This window comes from Elephas maximus, chromosome 2, assembly GCF_024166365.1.
Source record: "Elephas maximus indicus isolate mEleMax1 chromosome 2, mEleMax1 primary haplotype, whole genome shotgun sequence".
Taxonomy (NCBI): Eukaryota; Metazoa; Chordata; class Mammalia; order Proboscidea; family Elephantidae; genus Elephas; species Elephas maximus.
In genome coordinates this window covers 20,107,836-20,132,646 of record NC_064820.1, presented here as the reverse complement: position 1 = coordinate 20,132,646, position 24,811 = coordinate 20,107,836, and the positions used below count along the sequence as shown (strand labels likewise).

The window sequence follows — 24,811 nt, the reverse complement described above, 5'->3', positions numbered from 1 at the left end:
GAAATCACAAAAATAAATCAAGATTAAAGAAACAGCCCAAACGGGGAAACTGCGATGTTATTGTGTAAAAGAAGACAACATTAAAACAATAAAGAGGAACTAAGAAATGTAGTCAGAGATCTTTCACATGGAGAGGGAGACAAGGTGATACAAAGAAATAAAAGTTAGGTTTAAATTTAGAAAAATAGGGGTAAATATTAAGGTAACCACAAAGGCGACAAACTATCCTACTCATCAAAATAAAATACAAGAAAAAAATAGAGACTCAGCAGAAACAAAAGCAACAACCACGAATGTGAGGAAAAGACAATATATAAACTACTCAGCACAAAAAATTAAGTGGGAAAAAGAAACTGTCAACAACACACAAAAAAAGACATCAAAATGATAGCATTAAATTCATACCTATCCATAATTATGCTGAATGTAAATGGACTAAATGCACCAATAAAGAGACAGAGAGTGGCAGAATGGATTAAAAAACAAGATCCGTCTATAAGCTACCTACAAGAGGCACACCTTAGGCTTAGAGACACAAACAAACTAAAACTGAAAGGATGGAAAAAAATATATTAAGCAAACAAAAATCAAAAAAGAATAGAAGCGGCAATGTTAATTTCTGACAAGATAGACTTTAAAGTTAAATCCACCACAAAGGATAAGGAAAGGCACTATATAATGATTAAAGGGGCAATATACCAGGAGGATATAACCATATTTAATATTTATGCACCCAATGACAGGCTGCAAGATACATAAAACAAACTAAAAGCATTGAAAAGTAAGATAGCTCCACAACAACAGTAGGAGACTTCAACACACCACTTTCAGTGAAGGAGAAGACATCCAGAAAGAAGCTGAATAAAGACGTGGACGATCTAAATGCCATAATCAACCAACTTGACCTTATAGACATACACACAACACTCCACCCAACAGGAGTCAAGTATACTTTCTTTTCTAGTGCACATGGAACATTATCTGGAATAGACCACACATTAGGTCATAAAGCAAGCCTTAGCAGAATCCAAAACATTGAAATATTACAAAGCATCTTCTCTGACCATAAGGCCATAAAAGTAGAAATCAATAACAGAAAAAGCAGGGAAAAGAACTCAAACACTTGGAAACTGAACAATACCCTGCTCAAAAAAGACTGGGTTATAGAAGACATTAAGGATGGAATAAAGAAATTCATAGAATCCAATGAGAATGAAAAGACATTCTATCAGAACCTTTGGGACACAGCGAAAGCAGTGCTTACAGGTCAATTTCTATCAATAAATGCACACATCCAAAAAGAAGAAAGGGTGAAAATCAAAGAATTACCCCTACAACTTAAGCAAATAGAAAGAGAGCAGCAAAAGAAACCCTCAGGCACCAGAAGAAAGCAAATAATAAAATTTAGAGCAGAATTAAATGAAATAGAAAATAGAAGAACAATTGAAAGAATTAACAAGACCAAAAGCTGGTTCTTTGAAAAAAATTAACAAAATTGATAAACCATTGGGCAAACTGATAAAAGAAAAACAGGAGAGGAAGCAAATAACCCGAGTAAGAAATGACATGGGCGCTATTACAGACCCAACTGAAATTAAAAGAATCGTATCAGATTTCTATGAAAAAGTGTACTCTTAACAAATATGAAAACCTAGAAGAGAGGGATGATTTCCTAGAAACACACTACCTACCTAAACTAACACAAACAGGTAGAACAACTAAATAGACCCATAACAAAGGAAGAGATTGAAAAGGTAATCAAAAACCTGCACACCAAAAAAAGCCCTGGCCCAAGCAGACGGCTTCATTGCAGAGCCCTACCAAACCTTCAGAGAAGAGTTAACACCACTGCTAAAGGATTTCAGAGCATAGAAAAGGATGGAATACTCCCAAACTCATTCTATGAAGCCAGCATATCCCTGATACCAAAACCAGGTAAAGACACCACACACAAAAAAAAATTACACACCTGTATCCCTCATGAACTTAGATGCAAAAATCCTCAACAAAATTCCAGCCTGTAGAATTCAACAACATATCAAAAAAATAATTCACCATGACCAAGTGGGATTCCTACCAGGTATGCAGAGATAGTTCAATGTTAGAAAAACAATTAATGTAATCCCTCATATAAAAAAAAGACAAGAATCACACGATTTTATCAATTGTTGCAGAAAAGGCATTTGACAAAGTTCAACACCCAGTCATGATAAAAACTCTCAGCAAAATAGGAATAGAAGGAAAATTCCTCAGCATAATAAAGGGCGTTTATACAAAGCCAATAGCCAACATCATCCTAAATGGAGAGAGTCTGAAAGCATTCCCCCTTGAGATCAGGAACCAGACAAGGATGCACTTTATCACCACTCTTATTCAACATTGTGCTGGAGGTCCTAGCCAGAGCAATTAGGCTAGATAAAGAAATAAAGTGCATCCAGATTGGCAAGGAAGAAGTAAAAGTATCTCTATCTGCAGATGACATGATCTTATACACAGAAAACCCAAAGGAATCCTCCAGAAAACTACTGAAACTAATAGAAGAGTTCAGCAGAGTATCGGGATATAAGATAAACATACAAAAATCAGTTGGATTCCTCTACACCAACAAAAACAACATTGAAGAGGAAATCACCAAATCAATGTCATTTACAGTAGCCCCCAAGACGATAAAATACTTAGGAATAAATCTTAACAGAAATGTAAGAGACTTATACAAAGAAACTACTAAACACTTCTGCAAGAAACCAAAAGAGACCTATATAAGTGGAAAAACATACCTTGCTCATGTATAGGAAGACTTAACACTATAAAAATGTCTATTCTACCAAAAGCAATCTATAGATACAATTTAATTCCGATCTAAATTTCAAGGACATTTTTTAATGAGATGGAGAAACAAATCATCAGCTTCATATGGAAGGGAAAGAGGCCCCAGATAAGTAAAGCATTACTGAAAAAGAAGAACAAAAATCTACCTGATTTTAGAACCTATTAGAACCTATTATATACAACCACGGTAGTCAAAACAGCCTGGTACTGGTACTACAACAGATATGTAGACCAATGGAACAGAATTGAGAATCCAGACATAAATCCATCCACATATGAGCAGCTGATATTTGACAAAGGCCCAAAGTCAGTTAGATGGGGAAAAGAGAGCCTGGTTAACAAATGGTGCTGGCATAAGTAGATATCCATCTGCAAAAAAAATGAAACAAGATCCATACCTCACACCATGCGCAAAAACCAACTCAAAATGGATCAAAGATCTAAATATAAAACGATAAAGATCATGGAAGAAAAAAAAGAGACAATGTTAGGAGCCCTAATACATGGCATAAACAGTATGCAAAACATTACTAACAATGCAGAAGAGAAACTAGATAACTGGGAGCTCCCAAAAATCAAACACCTATGCTCATCCAAAAAAAAAAAAAGACTTCACCAAAAGAGTAAAAAGACCACCTACAGACTGGGAAAAAGTTTTTAGCTGTGACATTTCCAATCAGCGCCTGATTTCTAAAATCTACGTGATACTGCAAAAACTCCACTACAAAAAAGCAAATAACCCAATTAAAAAATGGGCAAAAGATATGAACAGCATTTCACTAAAGAAGACATTCAGATAGCTAATAGATACATGAGGAAATGCTCACCATCATTAGCCATTAGAAAAATGCAAATCAAAACCACAATGAGATTGCACCTCACTGGCATTAATCCAAAAAACACAAATAATAAATGTTGGAGAGGCTGTGGAGAGACTGGAACATTTCTACACTGTTGGTGGGAGTGTAAAATGGTACAACCACTTTGGAAATTGATTTGGCGCTTCCTTAAAAAGCTAGAAATAGGACTACCGCACGATCCAGCAATCCCACTCCTTGGAATATATCCTGCAGAAATAAGAGCCTTTACATGAACAGATATATGCACACACCCATGTTCGTTGCAGCACTGTTTACAGTAGCAAAAAGGTGGAAGCAACCATGATGCCCATCAGCAGATGAATGGATAAATAAATTATGGTATATTCACAGAATGGGATACTATGCATCGATAAGGAACAGTGATGAATCTGTGAAATATTTCATAACATGGAGGAATCTGGAAGGCATTATGCTGAGTGAAATTAGTTGCAAAAGGACAAATATTGTATAAGACCACTATTATAAGAACTCGAGAAATAGTTTAAACAGAGAAGAAAATATTCTTTGATGATTACGAGATGGGGGAGGGAGGGAGGGTGGTAGAGGGGTATTCACTAATTAGATAGTAGACAAGAACTACTTTAGGTTAAGAGAAAGACAACACACAATGCAGGAAAGGTCAGCATAACTGGACTAAACCAAAAGCAAAGAGGTTTCCTGAATAAACTGAATGCTTCGAAGGCCAGTGTAGCAGGGTTGGGGGTTTGGGGATCATGTTTTCAGGGGATGTCTAAGTCGACTGGCATAATAAAATCTATTAAGAAGACATTCTGCATCTCACTTTGGAGAGTGGTGTCTGGGGTCTTAAAGGCTAGCAAATGGCCATCTAAGATGTATCAGTTGGTCTCAACCCATCTGTACCAAAGGAGAATGGAAAACACCAAAGACACAAGGTAATTGTAAGCCCAAGAGACAGAAAGGGCCACGTAAACTAGAGAGACTACATCATCCTGAGACCAGAAGAACTAGATGGTGCCTGGCTACAACCGATGACTGCCCTGACAGGGAACACAACAGAGAACACCTGAGGGAGCAGGAGAGCAGTGGGATGCAGCCCCAAAATTTTCGTAAAAAGACCAGACTTAATGGTCTGACTGAGACTAGAAGGACCCCTGTGGTCATGGTCCCTAGACCTTCTGTTAGCCCAAGACAGGAACCATTTCTAAAGCCAGCTCTTCATGTGGGGATTGGAACGGACTCTGGGATAGAAAATAATACTGGTGAAGAATGAGCTTTTTGAATCAAGTAGACACATGAGACTGTTGGCATCTCCTGTCTGAAGGGGAGATGAGAGGGAAGAGAGGGTCAGAAGCTGCCCAAGTGGGGATGAAAAGAGAGAGTGGAGGGAAGGAATGTGCTGTCTCATTAGAGGGAGAGCAATTAGTAGTATATAGCAAGGTGTATATAAATTTTTGTATGAGACTAACTTGATTTGTAAACTTTCACTTAGAGCACAATAAAGAAAAAAGTTCATCAGTGTGTAGAAAGATGCTTCTGATAGCTGGAGGCTTAGGGAATGGTGCAAATGTTTCTGAATTTTCTTAGTTCTGGGATCTGTTAGCGAGGCCGCAGGTCCCTAGGCTAGTTGAGATAAGGGCAAAGGTCATTGGCCTATTTACTGAGCTAAAAGTAATGTTATGGACGACAAAAACCTTTATTTTTCATGGTGGTGGAGACCCCCCCCCCCCCCCAGGATACAGTGAGGCAGGGCCAGCTTTGTATGCGTATGCCCTCTGCAGGTTCACAGGGCCTCATGTTCTGAGGGCCCCTTGCTTGAGGTTAATGTTCTGCAGTTGCCATTTTTGAACTTCTTAATAACTAACTTTATCTTTGAATTTACGTTTTGTAAGTGAAGTCCGATGGGACAGCAGAGCCAAGATGCAGATGCAGTCCTACCTCCCCAGGATGGGGCCATGGCTGCCGTTCCCTGCTGTTCGGTGGCCCAGCCCTGCTCACTTCCTCCTCCTCCCTACCCCTACCCTCCATGACTGCCATGCGTAGTGACAGGGCTGCGTCAGTGGATGCCTGTGGCTGTCTGCCCCTGGCAGGGGCCTGAGCAAAGATAGGAGGAATGTCTGGTCTGGGCACGTGCCCTATAGCCACAGGATAAGGAGGGACTGTCCTCCTCCTCGCATTGGCCCCAGGGCACATTATGCAGACTACCTTGTGGAGGAACCTCTCATCTCCCCGTGATCCAGGTACTGAGCGTTCCTGGAGCAGAGGCCGCAGTTGCCTAGGGATTACCATTGTGTCATGGGGATAACCTTTGTATCATGAGGATCACCCCTGTATCATGGGGATCACCTATGTTTCATGTGTACCACCCGTGTGTCATAGGGATCACCCGTGTGTCATAGTGATCACTGTGTGTGTCATGGGAATCACCTGTGTATCGTGGGCATCACTTGTGTGTCATAGGAATCACCTGTTCATCATGGCTTGGGGCATTGGACTGGCGGGAAGTCCTCGTTGACTTCTCCACCTCTGGCAGGTCCCTGCATTTTCACCTTGCACTGGATTGGTCCTGAGTGAGGAGACGTATCCACAAAACACCTTCCTCAGCTTCTGTGCGCTATCACTCTGCTCTTATTATACCGTGCAGCCTACGTTCTGACCACAGCTTTCCTTACAACGATTGTTCTGTAACATTCAAGAATCCTCGACGGCCTGTGTGAGCCTGCTTCTCCCTGAACTCCTCATGGGTACAATGGTGACCACACATCCCTGTGAATTCCATGCATGGGCAGACTGGCAGGGTCACCCTGTGGCTTTGTCTCAGGCTGTGTCCTGTTACACACCTTGGCAGGCTCCAGTGGTTTTTACTTCTTCTACTGAGAACTTTGGCATGCCTCAAGCAACATCAGCCAAACAGATCAACTCAGGTGTCAGGAATGCGGAGTTTTCAGCAAGGTGTTTGAGAAAACCTTTTACCATATCTCTGTAGATAGGACAGAGTAGTATGGACAAGAATATAGGAGTAGACTGGATCAGCTGCCATATTCATAAACCAGAAAAACCAAACCCGTTGCCGTTGAATTGATTTCTACTCATAGCGACCTTATAGGGCAGAGTAGAGCTGCCGTAGGGTTTCCAAAGAGTGGTGAATTCAAAAGGCTGGTGAATTCAAACTGCCAACTTTTTGGTTAGGAGCTGAGCTCTTAACCATCATATATACCACCAGGCCTCCATAAAGTCCTGGTTAATAAATATTAGTCACTCTGGGATCTCAGGACTCTAGCACTGATTGATAAGATCAGTAGTGTGAATGAGGACCGATGACAGGCAGATATCATATCGTGAAGCTGGGCAAGAGAACAAACATGATTGATACCACCATTACGGTTTGTAGGTTTGAATGGTGGGCTGTGTCAACCAAGAAGAAATCTAATAGGACATGCTTAGTTTCAAAAATTGCATCTGAGAAATAGAGTCCTTAGGGGTTTTAACCACTTATAAATTCAACATAAGCCAGCATCCTGGTAAGCCAAAGCCATTTGGTGCTGAGTTGGCTCTGACTCATGGTGACCCCATGTGTGTCATAGTAGAAGTGTGCTCCATAGGGGTTTCATGGGCTGAGTTTCATAAGCTGATTGCCAGATCTTTCTTCCCAGATGCCTCAGGTGGACTTGGATCTCTAGTATTTGGTTAGCAATTGAGCAAATTAACAGTGCACCACCAAGGGACTCCAGCATTCTGATAGAGTTATACAAGATAAAAAGACTGTGTTAACAGAGGTAGAGAGTCCAGAACAAAGCAGTGTAAGGTCCACCCTAAGGCTCCTCTTAGTTCTCCCCACTCTGTGCAGATCAGATGCCAAATGGGAGCCTTTGGTATGTATTAGGCCAGGTAATGGAGTCTGCTCGATCTAACCTTGTTGTTGTTATTGTTAGGTGCCAGTAACACATGGCAACCGCATGTGTGTTACAGAGAACTGCACACCATAGGGCTTTTAAGGCTATGACCTTTTAAGAGCAGATTGCCAGGCCTTTCTTCTGAGGCACTTTATTTTCCTGGCCCAGGTCACACATATAGTTAGAATCAGAAGTAGAGCTTGGGTTGCCCACCTTTGAGTAGGGGGCTTTGCCCACAACTTCACCCAGCATCTCATGGTGAGCCGCTTCTCACTAAATATATGCCATGACCTTCTAATGGGTGTCCTTGACTCCATAATTTTTGCTACTTGTGGCCCCAGACATCTTTGTAAATCAACGGTTATTTCATTTTCCTTTCCTATACATTTAGCTTTCTCTCTGTTGCCTATAACATAAAGACCAATGTCCTGGTATTTCATTTGGGACCTCCCACAGCCACCCCTAGCTGTTCTCCTCACTTGCTTCTCTTGATGCCAGTCTTCCAACTCTCTCCTCACCCTTCTCCTCCTACTGGGCCACCCCAGACTCCTCATGTGACCCAGGCAAACCTTGGCGTTCCCGGACTTGATCATCATTTTTTTAAAAAAATATTGTGTTTGGGAGAAAGTTTATATAACAAATGAGGTTCCCATTTGGCGATTTTTACACAAAGTTTCCAGTGACATTAGTTACATTTTTCACAGTGTGTCAGCGTTCTCTTTAATTGCGTTCTGGTTGTTCCATTTCCAGTAGTCTAGTCCCTACCCCCTTATCTTCTCATCTTTTGCTTTATAGTAATTGTTGATTTTTTTTGTCTCATAGAGATTGTTTCTTTATGGACACTGTACTCACGGATAATATCCTTTATTTATTTAATATCCTTTATTTTGTATGCCAGTCTGTTATTTTGCTAAATAAATGGTGACCTCAGGGGGCAGTTTTGGTCCAAGGTTTAAAGAGTATCTCAGGGCGATAGTCTCAGGGAATCCTCTAGTCTCAACTGGTCCAGTAAGTTCTGTTCCACATTTTTCTCTCATTTTATCAGGGTCCATGTATTGTGGCCCTGATCAGAACAGTTGGCACTGGTAGCCGGGCACCATCTAGTTCTTCCGGTCTCAGAGTAGATGAGACTGTGACTCATGTAGGCTATTAGCTCTGTAGATTAGTTTCTTCTCTGAGACTTTGGTTGCCTTCTTTCTCTTTTTTTCTTAGAGTCAAGACCAATAGTTATATCTTAGATGGCTGCTTGTAAGCTTTAAAGACCCCAGACTCTACTCACCTCAGTAGGATGTAGCACATGAAGTTTGTGATGTCAGTTGACTGAGTTGTCCCATGAGACTAAGGCCCTAAGCCTTCAAACCCAGAAAGTCATTCTCACAAGGTGTTTGGTTATCTGTAACTGTGTCCTTTATGAATATATATGTGTGCATGCACATATTTGTGTGTACAAGTACATATAGATACTTCTGTCTGTGCCCACAGATGTACTCACTTGTACCCACCTGTATACATGTATGTCTGTGCACCTACATATGTGACCATGCACTTGTTTTTTGGTTATTGTTGGTACTGTTGCCAAATTATTAATGTCACATTCTGTAGCACAAACATCCTTTTTCTCTTGTGTACTTCTTAGGGGCATCATTTAGTTTGGTCAGGCTGTGCTCATTACACCCACATTCTGGGCTACTTTTCCCATCACCAAAAATTGCCAGTATCTACCATCTACAGAGTGAGTCTCATGACTTGATCTTCCGTTTATATTGTCGCTTCCACTTGGAACACCTTCTGTTTTCCTCTGAACTGCATCCGTCTTCCAGGCCAAGTGCAAGTGCCACTTCTCTAATACCTTCTCTCATTTGGATGGAGTGAATCGTTCCTTTCTTTGTGCTTCTATTTGCGCTTGGTGCGTATCCTGTGATAGCACCCAAGACTCATCCAGCTCCTCGGACTTTGTTAGCCTGGCCGGGGTTTGTCTCTCTGATGAGAAAGCAAGCTACCTGAAGGCAGTAGTCACATGTTGTCTACTTCTCCCTATCTCTACAGTGGCTTGCAGCTAAGTGACTTATATTTGTTAAATAAATTAGTTTGTCTTTTTTTTTTTTTTTAATTGTGCTTTAGGTGAAAGTTTACAGAGCAAATTAGTTCTCATTAACCAATTAATTCACAAATTGTTTTGTGACATCGGTTTCCAACGCCGTCATGTGTCAACACTCTCTCGTTCTCCACTCCAGGTTCCAACCTGTTTCCATTCGTCTAGTTTTCCTGTCCCTTCCTGCCTTCTTTGCTTTTGGGCTGGCATGCCCATTTAGTCTCGTATTCTTGCTTGAACTGTGACACACGTTCCTCACATGTGTTATTGTTAGCCCTGTAGACCTGTCTAATCTTTGGCTGGAGGGTGAACCTCAGGAGTGACTTCAGTGCTGAGTTAAAAGGGTATCTGGGGACCATATTCTCGGGGTCTCTTCAGTCTCTGTTAGATCAGCGAATCTGGCCAATTTTTGTGAATTTGAATTTTGTTCTACATTTTCATTCTGCTCTGACTGGGACCCTCTACTGTGACCCCTGCCAGAGCAGTCAGTGGTGGTAGGCAGACACCATGCAGTTGTTCTGGGCTCAGTCTGGCAGAGGTTGTGGTAGTTGCGGTCCATTATTCCTTGGGACTAATCTTTCCCTTATGTCTTTGGTTTTCTTTGTAAATTCATTTTTCAGTGGGTTAATGTTATATCAGAGTTAATTGGCAGCTTGTGTAAAACAGCTTTCAACATTGAGTCTCCTTTGAAGACTCATTGTTCCTTGTGACTTCCTTGCCCCCTTATGCCTTCACAAGCCAAACCAAAAAAAGTCCTACAGAGTTTGAGTGCTGTTCGTTGTAAAGAATTTTTTTTTTTTGTTTCTTTACCTTTGGAGAGAAGGTGGGCAGGTGAACAAAAAGGTAGTGATCTTAAAGTGTTAGCAGATTGCATGCTTGTGGTTAGTTGCCACTGAGTGGGCTCCGATTCAACAGAACAAAATGTTTCTTGATCCTGTGCCACCTTTATGATTACCAGTATGTTTGAGTCTGTTGTTACCATTATTGCGTAGTGCCTTTCAACCTAGGGGGCTCACCAGGCCTTTCTTCCTACTCTTAGTCTAGAAGCTCTGCTGAAACCTGTCTACTGGGAGTGGCTCTGTTGGTATTTGAAATACCAGTGGTATAGCATCCATCATCACAGGAACAGGCAAGCCACTACAGTATGATAAACCAACATCTGGGTGGTGAATTGCTTCCTTAATAACTGCTGTTTTTAAGAGACGTGGGGCGTCAGAACAGTGATTATGGTGTAAAACCAAACCAAACAAACATAAGACAGGGTACAGTGAGGAGGGACATCCACTGCAGACACTATCAGAAAACCCTGCAGCTCTGCCACACTGGCCTGTCAGAACTCCATTTCAGGTCACTTCCATTCTCCATCTGGTAGCAGAGGAGCCTGGCGCTGCTGGTGATATCTGGGCCATCCCCAAGATAGCAACTCCGCCGCCCAAATTAGAGGTTAGAGTGAGTGCCCAGCACGAAAGCACGTGTGGCTCGAGCGTTTTTATCCTGCTGACCTTGACGCCTTTCAGATAACTTTCATGCAGTCACATGGGGGTGCTTTTCAAAAGTGAAATCATTATTAAATGTCTATTTTGCATTTGTTGCAGGAACAAAATCTTAAAAAAATGCAAATCTAGGACCGAAATAGTGATTGGTCTGTTTTTGCTCCTACAGGTTCCTGGCCTTGACTCCGTGGAGAGTGTATCTCCTGATCTCAGTCATGCTACTTGGGCGTGTTATTATGCAAATAATAAAGGATGTGGTTTTGTCGAGAATGAGAGGTAAGACAACTCAGGTTTTTTTTTTTTTTATGGCATTTAATTCACTAGAATCTGATTGTCTGATGTATGTGTAGGCCTGTTAACCAGTTTGTCTACTGAAAAGAGTAAAATGATAGATTACATAGGCATTGGCTTTGCTATTGTCAATATAATAAGTTGGTTAAGAGACTGATTGCTAGAGAATGACATGCCTGGTGAAGGAGAGAGTCAGCAGAAAAGAGGGAGACCCTCAGTGAGTTGGGTTGACACAGTGGCTGCAACAATGGGCTCAAACATAGCAACGATTATGAGGATGGTGCAAGTGTTTTGTTGTGTTATACATGGGGCCATTGTGAGTTGGAGTTGATTCGACAGCACCTAACGACAACTGATGTTGTCTCTAGTCATAGCTGCTGCTCAGCAGGTTTGTGTGCTGGTTTCTCTTTTGGTTCTGAATATTGTTCTTTTAAATGCCATTTTGATATTTCAGTAAGCTGCAGTGAGGATAACAGTTAATTATTTATTACATCCTACATGATGAAATGGGGCCATTAGAAAATGGACTAACCCTGTTGCTGTCGAGTCAATTGCCACTCACAGCCACCCTATAGGACAGAGTAGACCTGCCCGGTAGGGTTTCCAAGCTATAATCTTTATGGGAGCAGACTGCTACATCTTTCTGGTGCGGACCTTTTGGTTATCAGCTAAATGCTTAACCACTGTGCCACTAGGGCTCCTTGGAAAGTAGACTAGCTTATGTAAAAATTTTCTTGGCCTCAGTGAAGAAAAACAGTGAACTCAGGGCTTAAAAACAATGAGCTAACTCTTCCCTCTCTGCCCCTTCTCTCCTCTCTTTCCCTGCCCTCCTAACCTCTCTTTCTCCCTGCCTCCCTCCTTCCTCTCTCTTTTCTATTTTAGAACAGAGACACGTAATTCATAACTTTTAACCTAACCAGCTCGTTTTTTCTTTTTTTTAAGGTTTTCTCCTTTTTTTATTGTAAAAATACATATAAAACAACATTTGCCAGTTCAGCGTTTTTCGGGTCAGCCTAACCAGCTCTTGCTATGATACCTTTTATCTACCACAGATATATTAGGGTTGCCTTGAGGTAGAGCCCTGATGGCGTAGTGGTTAAACTGCTTGGGTGCTAACTGAAAGGTTGGTGGCTTGAACCCACCAGTCACTTCGGGGGAGAAAGATGTGGCAGTCCGCTTCTGTGAAGATTACAGCCTTGGAAGCTCTGTGGGCAGTTCTACTTTGTCCTATAGGGTTGCTATGAGTTGGAATTGATGACAGTGGGTTTTTGGGTTTGAGGTGGGGCATCTCAGTAGATTAGGGTTTTGCAGGAGGGTTGAATTGGTTCATGGCAATCACTGTGTTTCTGCTTTGCATCAGAACTGATAAGAAAGAACCCATTATTTGAAGTAGACTTTGTAACATTTTTCACCCTCTGGCACCTCCTTCAGGGGAATCCTAGAAGATATACTCATTGGCAAGTCAGTTACAGATTTTACCAGCAGTCACTTTAGCTTCTAGAGCAGGTGGACTCACAAGGCCAGCTGAAAATCTTGATACTTTGCTGCGTATCAAAATTTGGCCCCAATATGGGCACAAGTTAGAAGGAACAGACAAATGAGGAAGGCCAAGGACGAAGGCAAAAGACTTTGTAACTATCCTTTTCTCATTTCTCGGCCTCGCACAGAGATTATTTCCAGCATAACTCATTGGGTTGATACTCATGCAAATATGGAAACTTCCTCTTCACATGCTGCAGGAAGCCTCTTCCTGTGAAGATTCAATCCTTTGAAAAACTAAAGTGGCAGTTGCCTCCATGAACAACCACCTCCTCTGGCCGGCCACCATCACTAAACATTTTATTCAAAGGTTCTATAGAAGAATCCTGATTGAAAGGGGGAAAATGTAGAACAGAATTTGAAATTGTTGTGGAATCCAGACTTCCTGGAGCCACAGAGGCTGCATGAATCCCTGGAACTTTTGCCCTAAGGTAACCTTTAAACCTTAAACCAAAAATATCCCGAAGTATTCTTTTTTTTTTCATCATCCTAGAATAGATATTTATTTTATTTTTTTTATTGTGCTTTAAGTGAAAATTTACAGTTCAAGTTAGTTTCTCATACAAAATTTTATACCATCATTGTTATGTGACCCTGGGTGCTCTCCCTGTAATGTGACGGCACACTCGTCCTTTCCACCCTGGATTTCCTGTGTCCATTCAGTCAGCTCCTGTCCCTTTTTGCTTTCTTATCTCACTTCCGGACAGGAGCTGCCCATTTAGCCTCATGTATATACTTAAGCTAACAAGCACTGTCTTCACGAGTATCATTTTATGTCTTATAATCCAGTCTAATCTTTGTTTGAAGAGTTAGCTTTGGGAATGGTTTCAGTTCTGGGCTAAGAGAGAGTCCAGGGGCCATGTCTTCCAGGGTACCTCCAGTCTCAGCCAGATCATTAAGTCTGGTCTTTTTACTAGAATTTGGGTTCTGCACCCCACTTTCCTCCTGCTCCACAAGGGACTCTGTGTTGTATTCCCTGTCAGGGCAAGTCATTGGTGATTGCCCGGCGCCATCTAGTTCTTCTGGTCTCAGGCTGATGGAGTCTCTGGTTTATGTGGTCCATTTTTGCGTCTTGGTCTCATATTTTCCTTGTGTCTTTGGTGTTCTTCACTCTTCTTTGATCCAGGTGAGTTGGGACCAATTGATGTATCTTAGATGGCTGCTCGTTAGCTTTGAAGACTCAGGATGTCACTCACCAAAATGAGATGCAGAACATTTTCTTAACAAACGTTATTATGCCAGTTGGCTTATATGTCCCCTGAAACCATGGTCCTCAGACCCCTGCCCCTGCTTCTCTGTCCCTTAAAGTGTTTGGTTATATTCAGGAAACTTCTTAGCTTTTGGTTTAGTCCAATTGTGCTGACCTCCCCTGTATTGTGTGTTATCCTTTCCTTCACCTAAGTTAATTCTTATCTGCTATATTGAGCTAGTGAATACCCCTCTCTCTGAAAAACATGTCCCGAGCACCACTGCTTGCCTCACTGGGCACACCAGCTAATCAGGCCTGCAGGGTGCCGGTTCCCGCCAGGTCAGCTCTGGCAACTCCTCACTGCTCTAAACTGTCTCTCCCTCCCTCTGCTGCTTAGTCCGAATCCTCAACTTTGCCTTTGTTGTTCAGGGCTCCTAGATTGTCATATATAATGGATTCACTTGTTTTTTCAGGACTTTGTTATAAGAGGGACTTCTCTGCCATCTTGGCCCTGCCTCCTAAAGTCTTCTTTAAACAAAACAGTAGTTTAGCTTACCTTGTAAAGAATGTCTGCCTTGAGTGTTGTACACTTTTAAGATCGATCTATGTGGAATCAAATTGAGCACAGCAACTTGATATATTAGTTAGGAACCTTAAGGGGCAGTGAATTTGTGTTAATGGGGAGAAACAACTCAGAAAAGGAGGGTGAGAATGGTTGCCCAACTCAAAGAATGTAATCAGTGTTACTGAATTGTATATGTAGAAACTTGAATTTGTGTATGTTTTTGCTTTGTATATTCTCAACAATAACAAAAACAAAATAAATTGTTTAAAAAAGAAAAAAAAGAAGGTGATAGAGTTGAAGGAATAGAGTTGGCCTAAAGGGTCTAGTTGTTGAGTGAGTTCTCTCACTTCCTGGCTATGGAGAAGCTACCTAACAGTCTACGTTGGCTTCCTGTGGCTATTGTAACATATCATTGCAAGCTTGGTGGTTTAAAACAACAGAAATTAATTCTCTCAGTTTTGGAGCCCAGCGGTCCTATATCAAGTACCACTGGGTTGAAACCAAGATGTCAGCAGGGCCACACTCCTTCTGCAGCTTCAGGGGAGACTCTGTTCCTTGCCTCTTCCAGCTTTTGGTGGTTACACGTGTTCCTCGGCTTGGAGCTACCTTGCCTTCTCCTTTGTCTGGGTCGTATCTCCCTCTTCTTCCCTCTTATAAGGATACTTGTGATTGCATTTGGGACCTCCCCATATTATCCAGGATAATCTTCCCATCTCAAGACCTTTAACTTAATTGTATCTGCAAAGATCCTTTTTCCATATGTTGTTGTTATTGTTAGGTGCCGTCGAGTTGGCTCTGACTCATAGTGACCCTATGTATAACAGAATGAAACACTGTGCAGTCCTGCACCATCCTTACAATCAGAGTTATGCTTGAGCCCATTATTGCAGCCACTGTGCCAGTTGATCTCGTTGGAGGTTTTCCTCTTTTTCACTAATCCTCTACTTTACCAAGCATGATGTCCTTCTCCAGGGAATGACCCCTCCTGATAACATGTCCAGAGTATGTGAGACCTAGTCTCACTGTTCCTGCTACTAAAGAACATTCCGGCTGTACTTCTTTCCTCTGTATATATGGCAGCTTTTATAGGTTCGAGGGATGAGGACCTGATTATCTTGGCGGGCCATTATTCAACCTTCTACAAATTCTGAACCTGTTTATCCTATGATATTGGAAAACAAACAAACAAAAAAACAGACCCAGTTGCTGTTGAGTCAATTCCGACTCATGGTGACCCTGGGTATGTCAGAGTAGAAATGTACTCCATAGGGTTTTTCATGGCTGTGACCTTTCAGAAGCAAATCTCCAGGCCTGTCTTTTGAGGCTCCCCTGGGTGGGCTCGAACCATTTGCCTGCTTAACCATTCGTGTCACCCAGGGGGTCGTCGAATTGGAACTACAGAGGTGGGTGAGGGCCTGATACAAGCCTGAAGTCCAGTGCCTGTGCCCAGTGACAGTCTGCTCTGTTCACCACTGACACGTACCCCACCCATCATGGCTGTGTTCAGTTGTCAGTTTGTGCTGAGTGCCTTTCTGTGCCAGAGCCTGTGGAGGCACTGGGCTTCCCGTGGGGACCCAGACACAACGGCCTCTCTGCCCAAATGTGCTCTCACGGCTCCCTCCTGTCGGCAGCACTTGTCAAAGGCACTTCCTCCTCTCGTGGTTTTCACCAGACGACATTGGTCTGAAAACAGCATTTCTGCCTCCTGAGAGGAAAGGAGGCACTGGAGCGATTACTGTACCAGCCGTCTTTCCCAGTGTTCCCAGTCTCCTGTGACTGCGGAGGAACACTGTTGCCTGCCTTGGCCTCCTTTCTGAGAGCCTTTCAGGACAAAGACCCACTTGAGGCCTGTAAATAGTTGGTAGGAACCCTGACTTTGCAGGCCTTTCAGCCCAAGGCACTGCTGTGGTGAATTGAACTCTGGGAGGCACAGACTCAGCCCAAGTTAGATTCAGATGCAGTTAAAATAACTCCATGGCTTCAGTCAAAACTGTCAGCTACTCTCATTAGATACCTTGGCTTACAACAACAATAGCAAAAGGACCATCAGGTCAGGAAGGTCCAGGGGCAGTTCTGTTGCCTCCCATCTCTCTCAACTTCCCTACTTCCCACAGCGTTTTTGGCTAAAGATGTTAAACATTTTTTTCTTTTTTTTAATTGTACTTTTGAAGGTTTACAGAACTAACTAGTTTCTCATTAAACAGTTAGTACACAGATTGTTTTATGACATTGGTTAACAACCCCACGACATGTCAACAGTCTCCCTTCTCGACCTTGGGTTCCCTATTATTACCAGCTTTCCCGTCCCCTCCTGCTTTCTAGTCCTTGCCCCTGGGCTGTTGTGCCCCTTTAGTCTCATTTTGTTTTATGGGCCTGTCTAATCTTTGGCTGAAAGGCGAACCTAGGGAGTGACTTCATGACTGAGTTAAATGGATGTAAAGATACTAAACTTCTGTTGTTAAAAATTTAATTGTATCCTGTACTAGAGTTCTCCAGAAGACAGAAAAGAAAAGAGACATTGATTTTAAGGAACTGGCTCACACAGTTGTGGGGCTGGCAAGTCCAAAATCCATAGGTAAGGCAGGCTGGAAATTCCAGCAGATATTTATGTTATGGTATTGAGGCAGAATCCTTCTCTCGGAAATCTCAGTTTTTGCTCTTAAAACCTTCCACTGACTGGATAAGGCCCACATTACCACTGATAATCCACTTTACTTAGAGTCAACTAATTGGAAACCTTAATCACAGCAACAAAATGCTTTTTAATTTTTACTTTTATTGTGCTTTAAGTGAAAGTTTACAAATCAAGTCAGTCTGTCATACAAAAATTTATATATACCTTGTTATACACTCCTAGTTGCTCTCGCCCTAATGAGACAGCATGCTCCTTCTCTCCACCTTGTATTTCTGTGTCCATTCAGCCAGCTTCTGTCCCCCTCTGCCTTCTCATCTCCCCTTCAGACAGGAGCTGCCCACATAGTCTCCTGTGTCTACTTGATCCAAGAAGCTCACTCCTCACCAGTATCATTTTCTATCTCATATCTCATAGTCCAGTCCAATTCCTGTCTGAAGAGTTGGCTTTGGGAATGGTTCCTGTCTTGAGCTAACAGAAGGTCTGGGGACCATGACCTCCGGGATCCTTCTAGTTTCAGTCAGACCATTAAGTCTGGTCTTTTTATGAGAATTTGAGGCCTGCATTCCACTGCTTTCCTACTCCTTCAGGGATTCTCTGTTGTGTTCCCTATCATGGCAGTCATCAGTTGTAGCCAGGCACTATCTAGTTCTTCTGGTCTCAGGCTGATGTAGTCTCTGATTTATGTGGCCCTTTCTGTCTCATGGGCTCATAATTACCTTGTGTCTTTGGTGCTCTTCATTCTCCTTTGGTCCAGGTGGGCTGAGACTAATTGATGCATCTTAGATGACTGCTTGCTAGTGTTTAAAATCCCAGATGTCACTCGTCAAAGTGGGATGCAGAATGTTTTCCTAATAGATTTAATTATGCCAATTGACCTAGATGTCCCCTGAAACCATGGTCCCCAAACCCTCATCCCTGCCACGCTGGCCTTTAAAGCATTCAGTTTATTCAGGAAACTTCTTTGTTTTTGGTTTAGTCCAGTTGTGGTGACCTCTCCTGTATCATGTAGCAAGAAAATACTTTCACAGCAACATCTCAACTAGTGTTTGACTGGACAACTCAGCCCCATACAATAGCCAATTGACACATAAAATTAACCATCACACACTCTTTTCCTCCAGTTATTATCTTTATACTGTCTTAGGTGTTAAATAAGGAATAGGTGGGCAAAAAAGTAGAGATAATGTCTTGTGAATGAATCTCAGTGAAACCTACATGAGTCCGTGTATCTGTGTTGTGGCACCCCAGTGGGAGAGCCTTTAGGCAGTGATGAATTTCTCTCACATTCTTACTGTTGTGTCCCTCAGGTTCCTGCTTCCCTGCTTTAACCCCTTCTTCAGGACCACGGGGAGCTCTTCTTCGGTATAGTACGATTCTTCTACATCCTTTTCCTTCTCTCTCATTGCAATAGAACCAGTCTTTCATCCCCTACCCCAGGCTGTCCTTAAGATCCTCTTCCGTGGAGAATAGTTCTCTTGCTGCCCTGAAAGGTAAGGAAGATGGTTCAGCAGGTCTTCACATTGCTCCTAGACCTACTTATAGAGCATTTTCAACCACCATCTCTTAACACCTTTCCTCCTGCCAAATCTACAGTAGCCACTGAAGCCATTATGGACCCGCCAGGTCATTTTCCTATGAGCTAGAGTCCTTTCTGCGCTCTTGATTCTCTATCATTTCAACTTCCACCCTAATGACTTGTCTATTGGCCTGGTTTTGGTCACCTACTAGCGTGGCCTCGTCTTTGACCTTTAGTCTCTGGAAATTCTGTGTCTCTAACACCTGCCAAGGCTTAAAGTCAGTCCTCAGTGCACCCATCTGTCCGCTCCTCCCTGGCCCCTCACTCCTGCTGAACCAGTTCTTTGTGCTCAGTTTGACTGTTGTCCTGCTCAGCCTCTTGCCCTTGTCACTGTCCATTAGCCCCATCTTTGCCCTGACTTCCTCTCCTTACTCGGGCCTGACTTGATCCAATGAAATAACCTGGTTATTTCAGTAATTCTGTCCTTAGCGTTCTAAATTTTCTTGTTCCCTTATCCATCAACCGTATTTATTTTTCCAATTTGCAACAATAAAAACAAGCAAACACACACCCTGCCATTACACTTTCTCCACCCTTGGCTCCAGTGTTGTCAGAAGAGAGTCATATGACAAGGTGAGTTGTTGCCTCTAGAATTTAGTCTATCCACCTCTCCAACTTTAGTTGAGACTTCACTAGTGCGTATAATTCCTTGGATTCTTTTGAGTTGTTTGTTTTGTTTTGATATGCCACTTAACTGCAAAAAGTTTGTGGTAGCTTTATAAGTAACATAAAAAACAAGACTGTTTAAAAAAGAACCCTGATGGCACAGTAGTTAAGAGCTCAAGGCTGCTAACCAGAAGGTCATCAGTTTGAATCTGCCAGCTGCTCCTTGGAAACCCTATGGGGAAGTTTTACTCTGTCCGGTAGGGTTACATTGAGCTGGAATTGACTTAGTGGCAACGTGTTTGGCTTTTTTGGTTTAGTAGAGGAACAGGAGTCTAACGTGGTGACCATAATTGAGCAACAGATTTATCTCCATGCTTACTGGCAGCCAAGACAAAATGGGAAACCAGATCAATTACACAATTCCAAGTGATAAAGGAGGCAAGCAATTTTGAGACTGTTTTTCATGGGGCTAAATTTCAAGAATTTATCACGTAGATTTTTGACAGTGGATACTGAAGAACATAGGGGCAACATCTTTGGTACTTGTTTGATAGAAAATGCAGAAACTTCCTTACAGCCGTTTGTTATATTGAGCTTCATTAAAGCTGGTAGTATAATAAGACATAGACCATATCTCCTTTCTCAAATAACAGTCATCTGAGTTCCCATTTCATCAGCATCATTTCAAGGTTCACCTTAAATGCCACCTCTATTACTGGTGCTTTCATCCACATTTTCTCTCGTCTCCGAACTCTCTCATGCCACTTGGCTTGTGCCACTTGTACAGTGCCTAGACCACCTACATTGGTTCATATTTATGTGGGTGCATATTTTATCTTTTCCACTAGATGGTAAAGTACCCAAAGGCAGGGACCATGTGTTATATAGTGTTTCATCTCCCGTGGTACCTATCTAAGTATTTTATATGTGATAGAATCTCAGTAAATATTTATTGACTAATTGCCTGAATTTGCTTTATTGGTCCAGTTGTGAGGATTTTTTGTTTTCTTTATGTTGAGGCGTAATCCATACTGAGAGCTGTAGTCTTTGATCTTTATCAGTAAGTGCTTCAAGTCCTCTTCGCTTTTCCGCAAGCAAGGTTGTGTCATCTTGCATATTACAAGTTGTTAATGAGTCTTCCTCCAATCTTCATATAGGCCAGCTTCTTGGATTATTTGCTCAGCATATTGATTGAATAAGTATGGTGAAAGGATACAGCCCTGGCACACACACCTTTCCTCACTTTAAACCACACAGTATCTGCTTGTTCTGTTCAGACGACTGCCTCTTGGTCTATGTACAGGTTTCTCATGAGCACAATGAAGTGTTCTAGATCAATAAACAACATCATGATAAGTGGAGAAAATATTGACATTGTCAAGGATTTCATTTTACTTGGACCCACAATCATTGTCCATGGAAGCAGCAGTCAAGAGATCAAATGACAAATCTGCTGCAAAAGACCTATTTAAAGGGTTGAAAAGCAAAGATGTCACTTTGAAGACTGGGCACACCAGACCCAAGTCATGATATTTTCATTCACCTTATATGCATGCAAAAACTGGACAATGAATAAGGAAGACAGAAGAAGAATTGATGCCTTTGAATTATGGTGTTGAAATATATTGAATATACCAATGACTTCTAGAAGAACAAACAAATTTGTCTTGGACCAGGAAAAGCCAGAATGCTCCTTAGAAGCAAGGATGGTGAGACTTCATCTCATGTATTTTGGTCATGTTATCAGGAGGGATCAGTCCCTGGAGAAGGACATCATGCTTGGTAAAGTAGAGGATCAGCGAAAGAGAGGAAGACTCTCAGTGAGATGGATTGGCACAGTGGCTGCAATGCTGGGCTCAAGCATAGCAATGATTGTGAGGATGGTGCAGGACTGGGCAGTGTTTTGTTCTGTTGTTCATAGGGCCACTATGAGTTGGAACTGACTTGACGGCATCTAGCAACAATTGCTTGAATTAGCCATGGTACTGTGCATATACACTGTATGATTTGATAGTTTTTAGATTTTAAGGAGCTGAAAATTCCACTTTAAATCATTTGAAATATTTATAAATTAAAAAAATGCCTCAGGAGAAAAGTACCTTGGTTAAATTTCACACTTTACTTCTTGTTGCAGGTGCACAGTTGTGGAGAAGCCTCAGCGAAAGGTAGGGAACGTTCTTTCAGTGTCGTGGCTAACGAGGGTATGGGTGGAAGGAGGTGACTGAGCTGCCAAGATGTATCTATAAAATAATATTTTAGTGGCAGGACCCAAATCCTATAGTGATTTACAAAAGTGGATAAATAAAAATACAGTGGAATTGAGAACAAACATAAAATTACGATTCATTCTAAGAAATGATTGTATCTTATTACAATAGTAAAAAAAAAAAAAAAAGTGGACACCATAAATGGGCGAGAGTCATCATGTGCGAAGATTTGGAAGCCAAGGGAGGGAGGTATTTTCATTTGGGATTTCCTTTTGGACTCCAGTTTGGGGCATAAACATTCTGCTGTTTTAATGGGAGAACAGGGCAATGCTGATGCTGAAGTCATAGAATATTCATGGAACATTCTGGAAGGGTTAACTGAGTTGTACTTTCGAGGACTTTGGTGTGGGGGAAAGTCAGAGGATGGGGTGGGAGGCTCTTAGGTGTGATGGTGCGGTAAGTGTTGACCATTGTCTTACTCCTCGCCCAGCCAGGGCAAACATGAATTCCCCTTTTGTCTAACATTGTCCATCCTGAAGTCAAGTTGCTGTTTCCAAATGGAAAAAGAAACGGGCTGCAGGCAGTTTATGAGGGGAACAAAATTCCCTTCACCAGCTGTGTATATGAGATGTGGAAAAATGAGGAAAATGTGAAAGTACATATTCCTTTAATATTTTTCTGGGATTTTATTTGTTTTTTTAAACTCCGCCTTAAAAATATCTTTGCATTACTTAGAGAGGATGGTTGGGGTAATCAATTTATATCAAAGTGGACATCATGAAATGAATACTCAAAAAGAAGGGCAAAATAATTTCATTATAAATCCTATGGAAAAAAACATTACTTCCAATCCTGAGAGGGGCTGGCAGTTATAAACCAGTAATATACATTTAAAAGGTGTGTTCATAGAAAGAAGGTTATTTCAGGTGAAAAGCTAATTCTATGACTAGTTTATAACTACTCGCTTGTTCCTTCATTTTTTTTTTTAATTAAAAAAGTTCTTTTATGTTAATTTTATCGTGGCAAATATATATAACATAAACTTTACCATTCTGACCGCCTTAGTTTCTGATCCCAGATTATCACGAGCAGAATATGAATTTATCGAGACTCAGGAAAGGGAGTCACTGGATACAGTGAGAGAAATCTGATCCCAGGTGGTGGAGGGGGGAGGTGGTGGCAGATGTCTGCAAGGGCTGCATGGCCCAGGAGGTGGGCACAGGCTCCTGGAGTCATTTGTCTCGCGATATTTTCTGGCTGGATGTTTAGAGCCTTGTACTGTGCCTGAATAGTTTACGGTTCTCTTTATATTTTATGCAAATGGCCTTACCAGAGGGGAAAGAAAATTCTAGATTAGTCTTTGATATGGTTAGGAATATAGCAGTGTATTTTGGAATTTCCTAGCATGTGATTGAGGCTTTGCTGTTTTTTGTCTGCTTTCCTGTTTCCATGTGTTTCTTATGTTGTCATCTTTCAGGAAAAACATTTAAATCAAGAAGGGTAGGAGAACATTCTAGCTGGAAATCGCATCTAGGTTAAGCAGTGTCACTTTGGAAATGAATAAAATAGATCTGTGAAGAAAAGACACTTCGTATCAAGTTTAACCAGTATGCATTTCCGTAGTTTTTTAAATTGCAGTTATACACAGGCAATGATTTTCTTTACTGCCAAAGTTTTATCAGCACTAAAGGGTAGTTTAAGAGAGAGAATGAAAAGCAAACTGGGGATTTAAAACATGAATCCTAAGCAGAAAATATATTTCTGACCCAGCAGTTATTTAAATAGAGCAGATAAGGAATATTACTTAAGTTTTGGGTTTCTTTTAAAAATGAGTAGCAAAGTTTGTATTCTTGTAAGTAAAGTAATTTATGTAATCAGGGACACAAATTTAATGTATCTTGTCAATCAATATGAGGACGTAACTTCTACAGTCATGATAGAATATGTACAGTGCAGTGACTCCTTAAAAAAAAAGTTCCTCTTTTCTTTGCCAGTATTTTAACTTACCCAGCAAACAGAGTTTGAAATACACTTTTTATTTGCTTAAAAGCTCTTCAGACTTAACTAAAGAAAATTGGATTTTTCGGACCTGATTAATAGAAATAAAGATGAATGTTTAATACGTTTCCCACAGTAAACATTTCCATCTAGTAATATAAATAAGCTTTACCTCTACAGTGCCACTCTTAAAACCAAATCTGCATAAATTAATCAATTAATTTATCAATTAATAATTCTTTAGGCCTTGGGATAAGGTCATTATGGTTCCAAATTTTGTCCTCCAGTTCTGTGCGTGTTAAAGGAACTTACTCAGCTCTACAGGGGTGTCAGGCCGTGAAGGGTGGTCCCTGCTAGCCGAAGGTCTAAGACAAGATTTGTGAAGGTCAATGAAATGAATTCAATTCTGCTGAGAAACTTAACTATCCAGTGGATTCAAATACTTACATCAGTGGTTCTCTCCCTCATTCTTTTTTTTTAATAGATTTTATTTTTTATAATAGTTTTAGGGGTACAGAAAAATTGAGACGATACTACAGAGAGTTGCTACATCTCCCCTCACACAGTTTCCCGTTTTTAGTATGACATCTTACCATTAGTATGGTACATGTGTTAAAATAGTGAACCAATAATGAAGACATCCTTATTAACTGGTCTATTCTTTATTCAGATGTCTGTAGTTTTTACCTCATGTTTCTTTTCTGTTCTAGGATCCTACCCAGGACACCACATTATATTTAGTTGTCATGTCTCCTTAGGCTCCTCCTGACTGAGAGTTTCTCAGACTGTCCTTGTTTTTGTTGACCTGGGCAGTTTGAGGAGTCCTGGTCAGGTATAGGCTGCCCCTCTGTGGAGTTTCTCTGGTTTTCTCACAGAACAGGGTTATGGATTTCTGGGAGAAAGATCATGGGAGGTGAAGAGCCATTCGTATCACATTATATCAAGTGTGCATATTTTCAACATGATTTATGACTATTGATGTTGACCTTGATCCACCTGGCTGTGGTGTTTGTCAGGTTTCTGCAAGTTGATTCTCTTTTAAGCAGGATAGTCTACTTG

The 24,811-nt window shown here is 41.4% G+C and overlaps 1 protein-coding gene across 2 annotated transcripts in view; it reads left to right on the top strand.

Moving 5' to 3' along the window:
• RETREG1 (reticulophagy regulator 1) overlaps nt 1-24,811 on the top strand; it is a 186,322-nt gene that overhangs the window by 43,612 nt on the left and 117,899 nt on the right. For both annotated transcript variants that reach the window (XM_049861377.1, XM_049861382.1), the window contains exons 2-3: nt 11,316-11,422; nt 21,682-21,712. In XM_049861377.1, coding sequence (XP_049717334.1) covers nt 11,316-11,422; nt 21,682-21,712 — 138 coding nt within the window. The remainder of the gene's footprint in view (nt 1-11,315; nt 11,423-21,681; nt 21,713-24,811) is intronic.